The 14,554-nt window shown below is 36.0% G+C and overlaps 3 protein-coding genes across 3 annotated transcripts; 1 reads left to right on the top strand and 2 right to left on the bottom strand.

The window, feature by feature from the left end:
- Positions 1-159: 159 nt before the first annotated feature.
- Positions 160-3,429, bottom strand: LOC111788031 (biotin carboxyl carrier protein of acetyl-CoA carboxylase 2, chloroplastic-like). Its single transcript, XM_023668165.1, has 8 exons — positions 2,797-3,429; positions 2,293-2,519; positions 1,436-1,486; positions 1,183-1,349; positions 776-1,079; positions 620-691; positions 473-538; positions 160-373 (listed from the first exon to the last, which is right to left on the bottom strand). The coding sequence occupies exons 2-8, from the start codon at positions 2,479-2,481 to the stop codon at positions 350-352; spliced, it is 873 nt and encodes a 290-aa protein (XP_023523933.1). The 5' UTR covers positions 2,482-2,519; positions 2,797-3,429; the 3' UTR covers positions 160-349.
- A 200-nt stretch (positions 3,430-3,629) lies between these two features.
- LOC111788030 (probable mitochondrial-processing peptidase subunit beta, mitochondrial) lies at positions 3,630-8,655 on the bottom strand. Its single transcript, XM_023668164.1, has 9 exons — positions 7,903-8,655; positions 7,429-7,593; positions 7,125-7,262; positions 6,889-7,040; positions 6,620-6,728; positions 5,179-5,277; positions 4,343-4,408; positions 3,993-4,100; positions 3,630-3,908 (listed from the first exon to the last, which is right to left on the bottom strand). The coding sequence occupies exons 1-9, from the start codon at positions 8,539-8,541 to the stop codon at positions 3,822-3,824; spliced, it is 1,563 nt and encodes a 520-aa protein (XP_023523932.1). The 5' UTR covers positions 8,542-8,655; the 3' UTR covers positions 3,630-3,821.
- Positions 8,656-11,701: 3,046 nt separating this feature from the next.
- Positions 11,702-14,449, top strand: LOC111788525 (UDP-glucose 6-dehydrogenase 1). Its single transcript, XM_023668864.1, has 2 exons — positions 11,702-11,831; positions 12,664-14,449. Exon 2 carries the CDS (start codon positions 12,686-12,688, stop codon positions 14,126-14,128), a length of 1,443 nt encoding a protein of 480 aa, XP_023524632.1. The 5' UTR covers positions 11,702-11,831; positions 12,664-12,685; the 3' UTR covers positions 14,129-14,449.
- Positions 14,450-14,554: the final 105 nt, after the last annotated feature.

Below are 14,554 nucleotides of genomic sequence, written 5' to 3'. Positions count from 1 at the left end.
AATGTCGGTTCCTTTTTTGTTCTATCCTTAACTTGAGTTTAGTGTTATTTTCTCTGTTTCTTTATATTTCTTGTGTTCATATTTTCTGAATATATTCATAAAACATCTCATCAGTGTGAACATATAATAATCAATAATTGTGATTGTGTAAATTGCTCAAAAAGCATGAAAAGTTTACTTACTGATATTTGAATGAAGATAATATGCATAAAGTCGAAATTGATGGCATCCGAATGATCGAGTATGATACATCGAGTAAACATCTTCCAAAGGTGTTAAATTTAGAACTTCGAACCTAAAATATTTATAAAAAAGAGAAGCAAAGGTTGTTCTGTTCTCTTGAAGGTCATCAAGGTGCGATCACAAGAAGTGGCTGCACACAAGAAGGTTTGGAAATTCAGATCAAATATAATACAATATAAAGCACGGGTTCGTTACGGATACGATATCGTCGAGATCAAGAGAGGCTTACCGTGTCTACGCTAACTGGTTTGCCATCTTCAGCCAATATTTCAACTATGGTTCCAGATTTATCAGCCTGAAATTGAAAATAAAATAAGAAACTGAACAGTGAGTATGTGATGAAAATGCTGGTTGGAGTGGATGGGGAGATACAAACCTCAATCTCATTCATTAGCTTCATGGCTTCAATGATGCATATGATTTGTCCTTTCTGTACTTTATCTCCCACCTACACAAACAAACAAATGGAAACTCTTTGAGTCAAAGACACAATTCTTTTCCCCTTCATCTCTGTTCTTCATTCTCAAGTTACCTTCACAAATGGAGGTTCTCCCGGTGCAGGGCTTCGATAAAACGTTCCGGCCATCGGGCATTTCAAAGGCGGATGAGAACTACCCACTTTTGGTGCTGCAGATGGAGAACTGGCCGCTGCGCGTGCAGGGATGGGCGGAGGTGCAACCATGCTATGCGCTTGAGGTGGTGGCAGTGCCATGTATGGACTTGGTGCAGCTGCTGGTGCTGCTGCTAATGGCTGTAAAGCTTCTTTTTTTCTTATTATGATTTCGCAATCCCCTTGCTTCAGTTCCAGTTCCATGATGTCTCTTGAATCAACAAGTCTGCAGATAAAAGATTCAATGTTAAAAGATGTTTCTATTCGAGATGACGACTCAGATGCTCAAACGTCAATTCCTTATTCACAATCGAACGAAAGTTACGCACTTGATGAGATCTGAAACTTGGCTCATGAAGGTCGATATTGACAACTCGTCTGGAAGAGAATTTTGATCTGGAACTCCAACTGCAGTGTCCATTTCTCCTCCGGATGGCGTGTTCCCAGGCGTAGAGACGAGCGCAGGTGCAGAATTCAACGTTTTTCCGACAACCACCTGCGATAAACAAAGATACAAACATCTAAAAATCCATGAATGTATGTATTAAAAAGTAGAAATTGTAACTGATGCCACCAACTAACCTCATTAAGTGCATTCATAACTAAACCAGCAGATCTCTTCTTGTTTGACACCTGAGAACCACAAAAAAAGTGCATACAAAATGTAACAAAAACATAAACATCTCACCCTTTACAAACTCTCATATTGTTAAGTGTAGGATGATAGTAATGAAGTCATCAATCGGCTTCAAAACATCATCTACATCAACCTTCAACAAGTAGGTAGGTACAAAAAAATTTCATTCAAAGGGATACGTTTTCCTTTGACCAACAAAAACTCTGACTCCGAGCTATGAATGATAGGATCCCCAGTTAAGAGGGTGAGATCCTATATCGGTTAGAGAGGGGAACGAATCATTCCTTATAAGGGTGTGAAAACCTCCCCTACCAAACGCGAACCTTGAAAGGGAAGCCCAAAAGGGAAAGTCTAAAGACGACAATATCTGGTAGGCTTGAGTTGTTACAAATGGTATCAAAGCCAGACACTAAGCAGTGTGCCAACAAAGACGCTGACCCTTAAAAGAGGTAGACGTGTTTTAAAACCTTGATGGGAAAGTCTAAAAGGAAACCATATTTGCTAGCGGTGTGCTTGGGGTGTTACCTTCCTTTATTTCGCAGAAGAAACTATTTCAATGAAAACATGAAACTGGGTTTAGGAAGAAACGCAAAGGCCTTCCAGTTTGCTAGGAGTTACAGAAAAAAAGGGTTTAGCAACCAACACCAGGACAGCCAAAAGAACAGTACCAAATTTCACTTAACAACGAAGTTTCTATGATATTGATTCATCAAACATCACCATTTCCAATGACCATGGAGTACATTTTCAGTTTATAGATTGAACATTATAACAAGAATGTGAAATGAACACAGTAACAAACCTCAATCCCAGAAAACGAGGAGTCGATAAGAGAAGATCCGAACGAAAAAGAATCCTTCAGATAAAATCCACGGCGATTAAGGGGAAGATTCTGTTTAATGTGGTTCTGGTGCGAATTCTTCTGAGCAATCGACGAGCCATAGCCGGCAAGAGCGGAAGCCTTGGAGCATGGGAGCGTGAAGGAGGCCATTGGAGAGCAACCCAGAAGGTTGAAAGAGCTTCTCAGTTCTGACAAACAAAAATCCTCGAAAAAGAAGGGGGGGAAAGAGGGGTATTGAGAAAGAAATCAAGAAGAATGGCGATGAGATCCAAGAAACAAAGTGGAATGAAAATGAAAAAATGGAGATGGAGATTTCAGATGAAATTTTCGATAATAACAATGCGATTCGATGAGAGAGTTGAGAGAATTGGATCAAATTAATATCGCCGTTTTTCTTTTCTTTTTTAACGAAACACAACAAACCCACAAACACACACAACACATCATCGCATGCGTTTTTCATACCTTAGCTTTTACGCTCCAACCTTCTTTCTTCTTCCCTCCAACCTTCAAACACTCTATGCTTCTCTCTCTATCTCTATCTCTCATTTGCAAATGAGATGAAATTGGATGATGGTTTTAGCTCAAAGGCTAATTTAACAAAAATATAAATTTATTTTTGAAATACTGATGAAAACTTGAAGGCATTTTTAAAATAAAAATTAAATTAAATTAACCGTTTCCATGAGACCCACTAAACAAAATTGGATATACAGTGAGATGTTCATTCATGAAAGAATATGAAATAGATGAACATCGACACCAAATAATAGTTTCTATTAAAAACAAAAATGAAATAGATGACAGAGAAGAGAAGAGAAAGAGGGAGAAAAAGCTTACCATCTCCCCTTCATGAACATCTCTGAGTAAAGACATACATGAAAGATTTACATATTTCTTATTCTCTCTAATTTTACCAAATCTTTTATTAATTATAACACTAAGTCACTCTATATATATTAGAGTAATATTCTTTATTCAAGCTCACTCATTATTAACAGAAAACAGCAACATTCATAAACTAAAAACAAAATTTAAAGTAATTGTATAACTAAAATTGGCACATAAACAAAAATCAAATTTTTTTTTGGTTAAAAAACTAACTAAATTAATGAAAATCAAGTTTGGTATTAAATTAAATTCGATTAATGTAAAAATGAAAGAAAAAAAGAACCAAAAAATTCAATTAAAAAACCAGCTTTAATATCATTTTGTCTAAATTGTAAAAATTGCATATAAAATATAAGTTTTACGCCTACCTTTTCTGTCGAACCCTCGAACGAAGAGTTATACCATGATCCCTTGGCAAGAAAAATTAGTGAAATTATATGTGTAGGTACGAACTTCTTATACCTTTGTATGACTTTTACAAATGGCAAAGAAAAATAATTAATCTGCCCGCTATTCTCGGAAAGGACGTAAGATTTATTTTGTGAGAATACTGCTGCTGAATGTGAACAAAAATAACACGGTACCGAAAGTCACGTCGTCTAATATCGGTTCCAGTACGTCCTGCGTCTGAACCAGTTGTAGTCAGGCAAACCCTGGATCGGACCCAATGCAGCAATTGCAATATCCTGTACAAGTGAAGGATTAAAGTTAAGCAAGGAAAGGAAAACGTAACCTCGAGCACTTTTTCGCTACTCTTCCTCAGTTCTTACCCTATCGAAAAAAAACCGTTTCGCAACACGTTTTATGGTGCTTGCATCAACAGCATCGATTCTTGCAAACAATTCGGCGAAGGGGATTCTACGGCCATATGTAAGCAGCTGCAACCCAAGGAAATATGAGGAATTGGATCATTTTGTAATACTATCAAGAAAGCTTGATTAGTTTCACGACCACACCAGAATACAAAGACAAGCATAAGACTGAGGAAAGGACAACGAATTTGATTATTCTTTCCCAAACATACTTGGGCCTCTAAGCCAATTCCAAAATTTCTCGAATCAAGAATTGATATGCAGAGAATGTTGTTATTTAAGATAATGGCAAGGAGCGGAGTACCCACCTGACGACCGATATCTTCTGCTACAGGGCTTGTTCCATCTATGTGAAGCAAAAGAGAAGATTTCAACTGCAGATTGCAACAAAAGAGTATGTCAATGGACACATAAATATTGGATTTGAATTTGACTACGAAAAGAATTTTTTTAAGAAAACATGCCCGCAGGCTATAAGCAAGATATATGGTGATTCTTATGTTGGAGAGCAATGTGGAATGATATAGACCACAATTGCATCATCCGGTCACAATGTCTCATCATAAAAACTGGGAATTTATAACTCTGAAGGGATCGGGATAATACTTTTTTACCGTAACAAAAAGGGACCGGGATATGACTTGAAACAAGTATGCTTATATTACCAATACAAGAAACTAGAAAGATTCTAATTTGCATTTAATTACTGCAGGATTATGGCCACCTAGACGAAGGATGAAGTCAAATATTAATTTGAAAAAAGTAACAAGTAACTCGGGCGGTGGAAGTCTATTTCCTTTTACCTCTAGTATTTGGGTACTGGTGAAATACGCTAATTCCGTTTTAACACACTTGTAGAGATACCGGTGTTATCACCAGTTCTCCTTGTTTATTTTATTATTATTATTATTATTATTATTATTATTTTGTTGGGATTGGGATTTCCTTTCCATCTCGCGGACTATTATGTTGCCCTACTTTTGTATGCTAGCTTGTATAAAACAAGTTCATCCCTTCTAATTTCAGCATAATATGAATTAAGTCATAATAATTTTCCCCCTTATCATTTTTCCAAGTTCAATTAGTATTAAGAAATGGAGGAAATGCCAACTTTAGACTCAGGAAAAAGAGATGAAGCATCTACCTGATTGCGAGCACGGGTAACATTAACTTCTGAAACCTGAAATGCTAACTTGGTTGTCTCGGACATTATTACATAGGCCAGATCATCCAAGCAGTCTGGCTGAAAACATGGACACAATGATAGATATTTCAGCTAAGAAATCAAACTGCAGTTATCTTCTCATTAAAAAAATGAATTGGAAAAAAGAGACAGCAGAAGGATGGACGGACTAGGTTTCATTTTTAGTCTCAAACCCTTTTGTGGCTTGTAGAAGGGAATTATTAACAAGGCGCACAAAAACCCCCCCAAACAAACAGAACCAAAACCTAGGCATCTTTCCACCTATTATTTTTTTTTATTAAAAAAAAAAAAAGATAATAAATTCTTCAATTTTCTTCTAAATTCACTCAAGAAATTACCAGGACAAAGCCTCTCTACAGGGAACAGACTCTGGCTTTATCCTTTAGGAATATAGCCAGTGACACAGGAATCATGAACCAACAACCAAAAGCACTGAGAAATTTTCTTCAAACAAAACCAGGGGAAAATTGCATCAAAAGATTATCACAATATGGTCCACACAAAGCACACAACTTAGAAGGTTGAAAATCAGAATATTATGGGCCTCCAAGCTAATCAATAAGTTATAAACAATGATACATACATCAGCTTGGATAACTGTTTGATTAAAAGCCATGTGACTACGAAGAGATCAATAACAAATCGTTATACTAAGTAACTGCAAACCTAAAATTAAAGCTATTCACAAGCATGCTTCTAAGTTTTAATAGAATAAAATGTATGTACCCAAACTATTACATCCTTAATTTTTATTTGAGAGTTATGGACTACAAAATGTAATAAGTCTAATTGTAGTCCCTAATTTAGAACCAGTGCACATAGATAGGTGAGAAACTCCCAAAATTTATTAATTTACAAATAAATATGATAACTAAAACATCAATCACACAAAAACGGATTTTGAAAAAAAAAAAAAACCATTTTATCTGCTAAAACTCAAAGATAGAACCAGTATTTTTTCTGCTTATATTAAGATCAAATGGTAATTAAAAACAATGCTCTATTTTCAATTATAGAAAACTAAAATTGATACGTTTAGAGAGAGAGAGAGAAAAAAAAGAAAGGAGAGAGAGAGAGAAAAAAAAAGAAAGAAAAGCGTCTTGTATTCTTCAACACAGAAATCTCAGAGAGCATAAATGGTTTGGGAACTAGAAAAAAATGATGTCATCCATTGTGCATATTTCTAACAGACCATTACAACAAAACCCTGCAGCATGTGAGGTCCAAGTTGTTCTACACAACCTTACGAGACTTAGCATTTAACTTTGTAATATCCAAGTAAATCAAAGGCCATGGTACATATGAAATTATCAAGGAATAATTGAAGTACGCATTAACGAATAGAATATATCAAGGCCAAGGATCCTATTATTACAATCACCTTTGCAACAGCGTAGACACCAAAAAGACCAGTGTCCTTGTAATTGGTGTTGAAAGCCATCATACTCTCTGCTACTTCATCTGTGGCAACTCTTTGGACCAGCTCAGAACTGTTCATACATTTTTTTAAAAAAAGAACAAACAATTATGAATAATGAAAATAGTTATCATTATGAAAATAATTTCCACAGGTAAGTAGTAGTTATAAGTTTAAGATTGAAATTAAGACACAGAGATAATAACGGGCTAAAGGAGGAAGGAAAAAATCACCTCATATGCTTTCCACCTCCAGCACTTTTATTCCATGAACCCAACATGGCCTGCATGACCATCAGAGCAATGGAATCTGGATCTGTCCAGGATGCTCCATTATAAGCAATAGCAAATTGTGCCAAAGGAACATCATCATCAATTATCCTAACCTGTTTATCAGTGAAAATATAATTTTGGTATTGTAAGTTATCAATAGAAAGAAAGGTGGATTCCAAATAATATTCTTCTTGTACCTCGGAACCAGTAAAACTTGCTGGCTCCTTAGCAACCAGCTGAGTGGCTGTGGTTGGTTCCGCTGACAGCTTTGTGAACAATTTCTTTACTTGCTCAACGAAATCCTCGTGCTTAACAGCTCCAGAAGCAGCAATAACCTGAAAGAGAGAGTGGCAACATATTATTGACAACCATTTTCCAGTGGAACCTTGAACAAGTATCTTGATTGAAGAGAGAAGTGGGAGAAAGATACAACACAATCAACACGATCAGTATATAAGCTCTTTCAAAGAGTAATTAAACAATGAAATAAATTGATCATACCATTCTTGGTGCCGTGTAATGCGTTTGAATATAGCTTTGAAGATGATCCTTGGTAATTGTCCTGATATTTTGAGCTGGACCAAGAATCGTTCTACCAAGAGGAGTATACTGGAATGCAGTCGCGTGCAAATGGTCAAATATAACTTCTTCTGTTTGCCCTTCAACCTGTGTAGTCAACGTCACAAAACTACATGTTATGAGAATATAAAAACGCAACAGTCCTAAGTCATGGCCAACCCCACTATCAAAAGGAAACCAGACTCGTGTGGTGTGAAGAACTAAATAACCCCAGGTACAAGGCTCATTGGCTCTATCAATATATACAAGAAACTAACTTTTCTGATAGGGGAAAAGTTGCGGCTCATGTGATCTTATTTTTATTTCCATCTATAAACATTTCCAAGTAAGAAGAGAACTACGTCGTACTATCCACTACAAACCTCACAAATCAAACAAATGGAGAATGATTCTTACCTCTTCCATTTCTCTCAAAATCACATCCCGTTCGCGACTAATCCGGTGCTCTTCAAACTTGGAATTCTGCAAAATGTCGGCCAAAATATCCAAAGCCTTGGGCACATCCTTATCCAAGACCTTGGCATAATACGTAGTCTGTTCCCTGGACGTGTATGCATTCAAATGGCCACCCATGTTCTCGATCTCCTCCTCGAGCTGCCTCGCCGTCCGTCTCTCTGTTCCCTTAAAGATCATATGTTCAAGGAAATGAGCAGTGCCATTAGTCTCCTCGGTCTCAAACCTCGAGCCGGCATCGATCCACACTCCAACCGTCGCAGTCCGAGCAGCAAGATTCGATTCAGTTGCAACCCGGAGTCCATTGGGAAGAGTAGTGATGCGGGTTTCAGGCGCGGACAGAATCCGAGTGTGGTCAGTGATGGTCGGATGAGGCGACCCGTATTTCAGAAACCTAGGGTCGGGATTCTCGAGCTGTTTGAGCTTCGGTTTCATCCTCTCCATGAAGCGATCGTAGATCATCGCATAGGACGGTGGAGGAAAAGGAGGTGGAGAAGTTGACGCCGATCTCACAGCCTGAGAAAAGGAGGCGGACCTCCGGTGAGAGGTGCGAGCGAGGGTGAGAAGATGTTTGATCGCCATGATTGATTTTGCCCCCTTGCTCCCTAGGGTTTGCAGCGGCCACAGAAATTGTTCTTTCAGAAGAAGAGGAACTTGTGGAAAAGGGGCGAGATTGGGAGTGTTTCGCGGGAATGCAAACGACGTCGTTTCAAGAATACGACACCGTTTTTGTTTTGAACAACCGGCATTTGAGCCTAGTTTCGATGCTGTTAGACCGAATTTTTCTCTCTCCTAAATAATTTTTTTAATAAATAAAATATTTTAAATTAGTTTCAATTAATTTAAAACCCTATAACAAGGTTGAATTTCTTATAATAAATTACCGTTGTAAATATCTAAATATCTAAATATCTTTACGGTTTGATTTACTCGGTTTAATTGAAAAACCACCCTGACTCCAAATTTGTTCTAATTGTCTATTTCTATCGAGCCCATTACCAGCTTCTCTTTAGCCATTGTGACGACCCCTCAAGTAAAAGGGAAAGATGATCGAGGGTACCTAGACGTCGATATCTCTTCTCTATGGCCGGAGGTTTCTTTGGTCTCGAGTGCGTTATCTCTCCATTTCCATATGGGCCCAGCCCATATGAGCTTTTGGGCATGGGTTTTTGAGTTATCTCCGACTAGTGTAGGGTATGGGTTTTTGAGTTTTGGGCCCATTTGGTATTTGGGCCTAGGCAGTATCAGTCCACTAGGCTTTTGTGCCCATATGGGCTTTGGGCCTCTGCAGTATCAGCCCACTAGGGTTTTTGAGCCCATATGGTTTTGGGCCTAGGCAGTATCAGTCCACTAACGTTTTGGGCCCACATGATATTTGATACGTTTTCTAAATAGGGCCCATATTCAATATCAAGCTTACAAATTCTTACATATTTATAAATATGCATCCCTTTATATCATATGTGTGTATTTTATACTTCATTTAACACCTAACATATAAAACAAAATAAAAGATATTTAACGCGATCTTTATTATAAAATTATAATTGTAACATTTATTTCGTAAATAATTTTTTTTTTAATTATTTATCAAAAACTTAAAAAAAAAAAAAAAAAAAACTTCCTAAGACGTTATGTAATAAGTCAACATTAATAAATGATCTAATTTTAATTTTAAGTTTCATAAATAATAGTACGCATAAATAAATGACAACGGCGTACATTAGCCATCCTTCCATTTTGACTTTTTTAATTCCATTAATTGATTTTTTTTTTTTAATTCCAGTAATTGATCAATTAAAGTTTCGTCAACTTAAATATTTATAACTTATTTAAATGAATGACTCATAATTAATAAGAAATTGATTCTTAACAAATTATTTATTATATTTTTTAATGCGTAACAATTTATTATTAAAAAAATTCACAAAAACTACACGTAAATACGATATAAATTTTGCGATTTTAAGAAATCTAAGTAATTTTCATGATAAAAATTAAATCATTACAAATTTAAAAAATATAAAGATTAAATTGTTATTAGTTGAATTTTATGGACTAAATAGCAAATTACTANAAAAAAAAAAAAAAAAAAAAAAAAAAAAAAAAAAAAAAAAAAAAAAAAAAAAAAAAAAAAAAAAAAGTCAAAATGTGATGAATATGACGTAAAAGAAAAGGAAAAATAGATCTCGGCGTTTCCCCTCCATGTGACAGTAATTTTGTTATTTTTATTTTAAAGTATAAAATATATATATTTATTTATAAAATTTCAAGACAAAAATAATTTCAAATTATTAATTAATTGATTTAAGAAATAGTTTTAAAAAAATTAAAATCATAATTTTAATAATTTTTAAAAATAAACGTAGACATATATTGGTAATAAAATAAATAATTAAAATTAAAATAATAATTGTGGAAAAATCGACACTTTTATTCCCTTTAAAAAAATAAAAAAAAGAGACTTTTTTGAAAATATAAAAAGGAGACATCATTAATTAAGGTTTAAGGTTGTGGGTTTTGGCCTCTAATTTTATTACGTTTTTTTATTTTTATTTTTAAATGAATCTTAAAATTCACTCAAAATTAATTTTCTGAGTCTCCAAGCAAGTCCATGCTTAGATTTCAAGTTTTCTTCCCTTTTCCCTAATTTTTTCCCTTAAAAAAAGGACAAATAATTATAGTATTCGCTGATGATGTTGGAGTCTTAATCAATGATTATTATAATTATAATTGCTCAATTTACACCAAAATAAACACATATTTACCATAATTAAAGTTAATTTAATTATTTTTCTTAATAAAAAATTACATATATATAATTATTTTTAACAAAAATAAATAATTGCAAATATACAAAATCTTCTAAAAAAAAAAATATATATATATATATATATATATATATATATATATATATAATTTAATTTATTAATATATCAGTAGTATTCGTGGTAGGACAAAGATTATAATTTCACTGTTAACTTTCGTTAATATCACTTTTTTAAAAGGAAACTATTCACGGAGAGTGAAAAAAAAAACAATTAAAACTACAAAATTTGGGAAAAAGGTGTCGAGATGCTAGAAAAGCAATATTGTCGAGATGCTACGAGCTAGCAAAAGACGTCACGAATCATGCTATGAGCTAGTAAAAAGACGTTTCGAAATCAATGCTATAGTTTTACTGTGCTTAATGCTAGTAGCTTCTCAACTCTATAAACACACGTGACGAACGGTAAAAATGCAATAGTGTTGAGATGATACGAACTTGCAAGAAAACGCAATGACTCAATTCTACTCAACATTACGATTTCACTGGGCTCAACGCTCGACACGTCTCCATTTTGTAAATGCATATGACCAACAAGTTTTATATGTAGCATCTCGATGCTATGAAGAAAGACTCATAAATTGATTTGGAGTTCTAATTTAATTATATTTTAGATTCCGGAACGGAGAATTATTGATCTCAAACAAGAGCTAGTTTGGATATATTACCATTAAATTAATAATTTAAGCATAAAAAATTAAAATAAAAATGAAAAGGAACAATTTATGGAGAAAAGGCTATGGTAACTTTTTTTTTACTATGCTGTGAATGTTAATTTTACGTTTCTATCCCTCTCGGCGTTTCAAACGTGTGAAGACTTGACAGCCCCACCGGAACATGCAACTGCAAATTCCTTTGTCGAAATAAAAAAAAAAAAAATAAAAAAAAAAATAAAAAAAAATGAATGTACTTAATCGTCTTTTCCTATTTGTTTGAGGGCATTTTCTTTGTACACAATTTGCGTATTTAAAACCAGCTTCTTCTTCCTCCATTTTTCATTCTGAATCTCTCGCACGAAGTTTCAGAAACCAATTCTCTGAGAGAGGTAATGCTTTCAACTCTCTTTTCTTTCAATTTCCTTTCCACATTTCTCATTCATGTTTTTCGTTTAATTTCCCTCAAATTTCCTTCTGATTCATTCATTGAATTCTTCGGATTTTCAATTCCTCTTCTCCTCGTCTTTGTGTTGTTCGGCATTCGGATCTGTTTCTGATTGCATGTTTTCGTTCTTGATCTGTGATTTGTTTCGTCTTGTTGCTTGTCCAGTTGCACTGTTAGTATGATTCATACCAGATCTGACTTAATTCTGTGGATTTTGTTCGAATTGTTTCTCCACTAGTGTGGTCGTCTTCTGATCTTAGATCTTCTGGAACTTGTTTGGTAATTTGATTTGATCTGCATGATTTGATCGTAATTAGAAAGGAACGTTAATTTTTATTTAGGAAGGGCTCTGGTTATGATAACTGGTTTGATGTTTTTGTTGACTGGAGTTGCTTTTAACTACCGGCTGTCCTGCATGCTGTTTTGCGCTTTCTTCGTTATTTGTGCTTCATTGAGGTTGAATGGAGATGTCAGTGTTCTTTAAATTATACTCCTAATAGATGCATGATTGATGATTCTGATTCAACTGCATTCAGGGTGATTTTTGTTCGTTTTCGTGTTGAGATCTTTGTTTAGATATTTTATAAGACAGGAGTAGAGCTTGCTAACGAAGTCAAATCCTCTTGGTTCGATGACATAGTTTCCTTATAGAGAAATTTTCTTTTATGATTTGTCCTTATTCGTATGGTATAGAATGATTTTAGGTGGAAGACTTGGTGACGTTCTCATAGTTCTAGTTTTCATTCCCCTTATATTGCAACCACTATTTTGTCCAGATTATAAATTGAAAAGGCAAAAATGGTGAAGATCTGCTGCATTGGTGCGGGATATGTCGGAGGACCTACAATGGCTGTTATTGCACTCAAGTGCCCGAAAATTGAAGTGGCTGTTGTGGATATCTCAGTGTCCCGGATCAATGCCTGGAACAGTGACCAGCTCCCAATCTACGAGCCAGGTCTTGATGGCGTCGTGAAGGAGTGCCGTGGCAGGAACCTCTTCTTCAGCACTGATGTGGAGAAACATGTCTTTGAAGCTGATATTGTTTTTGTCTCCGTCAACACTCCCACAAAAACTAGGGGTCTGGGAGCTGGTAAAGCTGCAGATCTCACTTACTGGGAGAGCGCTGCTCGTATGATTGCCGATGTATCAAAATCTGACAAGATTGTTGTTGAAAAATCAACTGTCCCAGTGAAAACTGCTGAGGCCATTGAAAAAATCCTTACCCACAACAGCAAAGGAATAAAATTCCAAATTCTCTCAAACCCTGAATTCCTTGCTGAAGGAACTGCAATTAAGGATCTCTTTAACCCAGACCGTGTCCTCATTGGAGGGAGGGAGACCCCTGAGGGTCAAAAGGCCATCGGTATGCTGAAGTCCGTTTATGCTCATTGGGTACCTGAGGAGCGGATTCTCACTACCAATCTTTGGTCTGCTGAGCTCTCCAAGCTTGCTGCCAATGCTTTCTTGGCTCAGAGAATTTCATCTGTTAATGCCATTTCAGCTCTTTGTGAAGCCACTGGTGCAGATGTTTCTCAGGTTGCCTATTCTGTTGGCACAGATTCCAGAATTGGACCAAAGTTCCTCAATGCCAGTGTTGGTTTTGGTGGATCTTGCTTCCAAAAGGATATCTTAAATCTGGTTTACATCTGTGAATGCAATGGCCTTCCAGAGGTAGCAGAGTACTGGAAACAGGTGATCAAGATCAACGATTACCAGAAGAACCGTTTCGTTAACAGGGTAGTTGCTTCTATGTTCAACACAGTGTCAAACAAGAAGGTCGCCATTCTTGGCTTTGCTTTCAAGAAAGATACCGGTGACACGAGGGAGACCCCTGCCATTGATGTATGCAAAGGACTCTTGGGAGACAAGGCACGGTTGAGCATCTATGACCCCCAAGTCTCTGAGGATCAGATCCAGAGGGACCTCACTCTCAGCAAGTTTGAATGGGACCATCCTACTCACCTCCAGCCAATGAGCCCCACAACTGTTAAGCAAGTGAGCGTCGTCTGGGACGCCTACGAAGCAACCAAGGAAGCTCACGCAGTCTGCATCCTGACCGAGTGGGACGAGTTCAAGTCTCTCGACTACCAGAGGATATACAACAACATGATGAAACCCGCATTCATCTTCGATGGCCGAAATGTGCTTGATGCAGACAAGCTGCGTGAGATCGGTTTCATCGTCTTCTCAATCGGAAAGCCTCTTGATTCATGGCTGAAGGACATGCCAGCAGTGGCTTAGATTTTGCCTACCCCTTCACAATGGCTTCTTCCTCTTTGCATGCAAGGCAACAAAAGCAGTTGGATTCTTCACCATATTTTTAATGTATTGTTGTTTGTTTTTACTTTCATTCTCATATCATATCTCTTGTCTTGTCAGGACCCTCGAAGGTTTGAGACCATATGTCTTGCCTTCACAATTGTCTCCATCTCTATCGTTTTATGTTCCCATAAATTTTTTTGTTAGAAAGTTCATTACGTTTTTCTTTGCTTCATAAATGTTCACAGCTTTCCATTTGTCCTTAGGATCCCATAACTCACCATATGCAATGAGCCTTTTGTAGACCTTTTTTTTCTTATTTTTTATAATCTCAAAAAAACACTTTCTGGTTTTCTTTTAGCAAGTCAGTTATTCATCTTCTTCTCTTCCACTTTTCTTTTTTTTTTT

Source organism: Cucurbita pepo, chromosome LG02 (assembly GCF_002806865.2).
Source record: "Cucurbita pepo subsp. pepo cultivar mu-cu-16 chromosome LG02, ASM280686v2, whole genome shotgun sequence".
NCBI lineage: Eukaryota > Viridiplantae > Streptophyta > Magnoliopsida > Cucurbitales > Cucurbitaceae > Cucurbita > Cucurbita pepo.
This window is presented reverse-complemented; position numbering and strand designations above follow the sequence as displayed.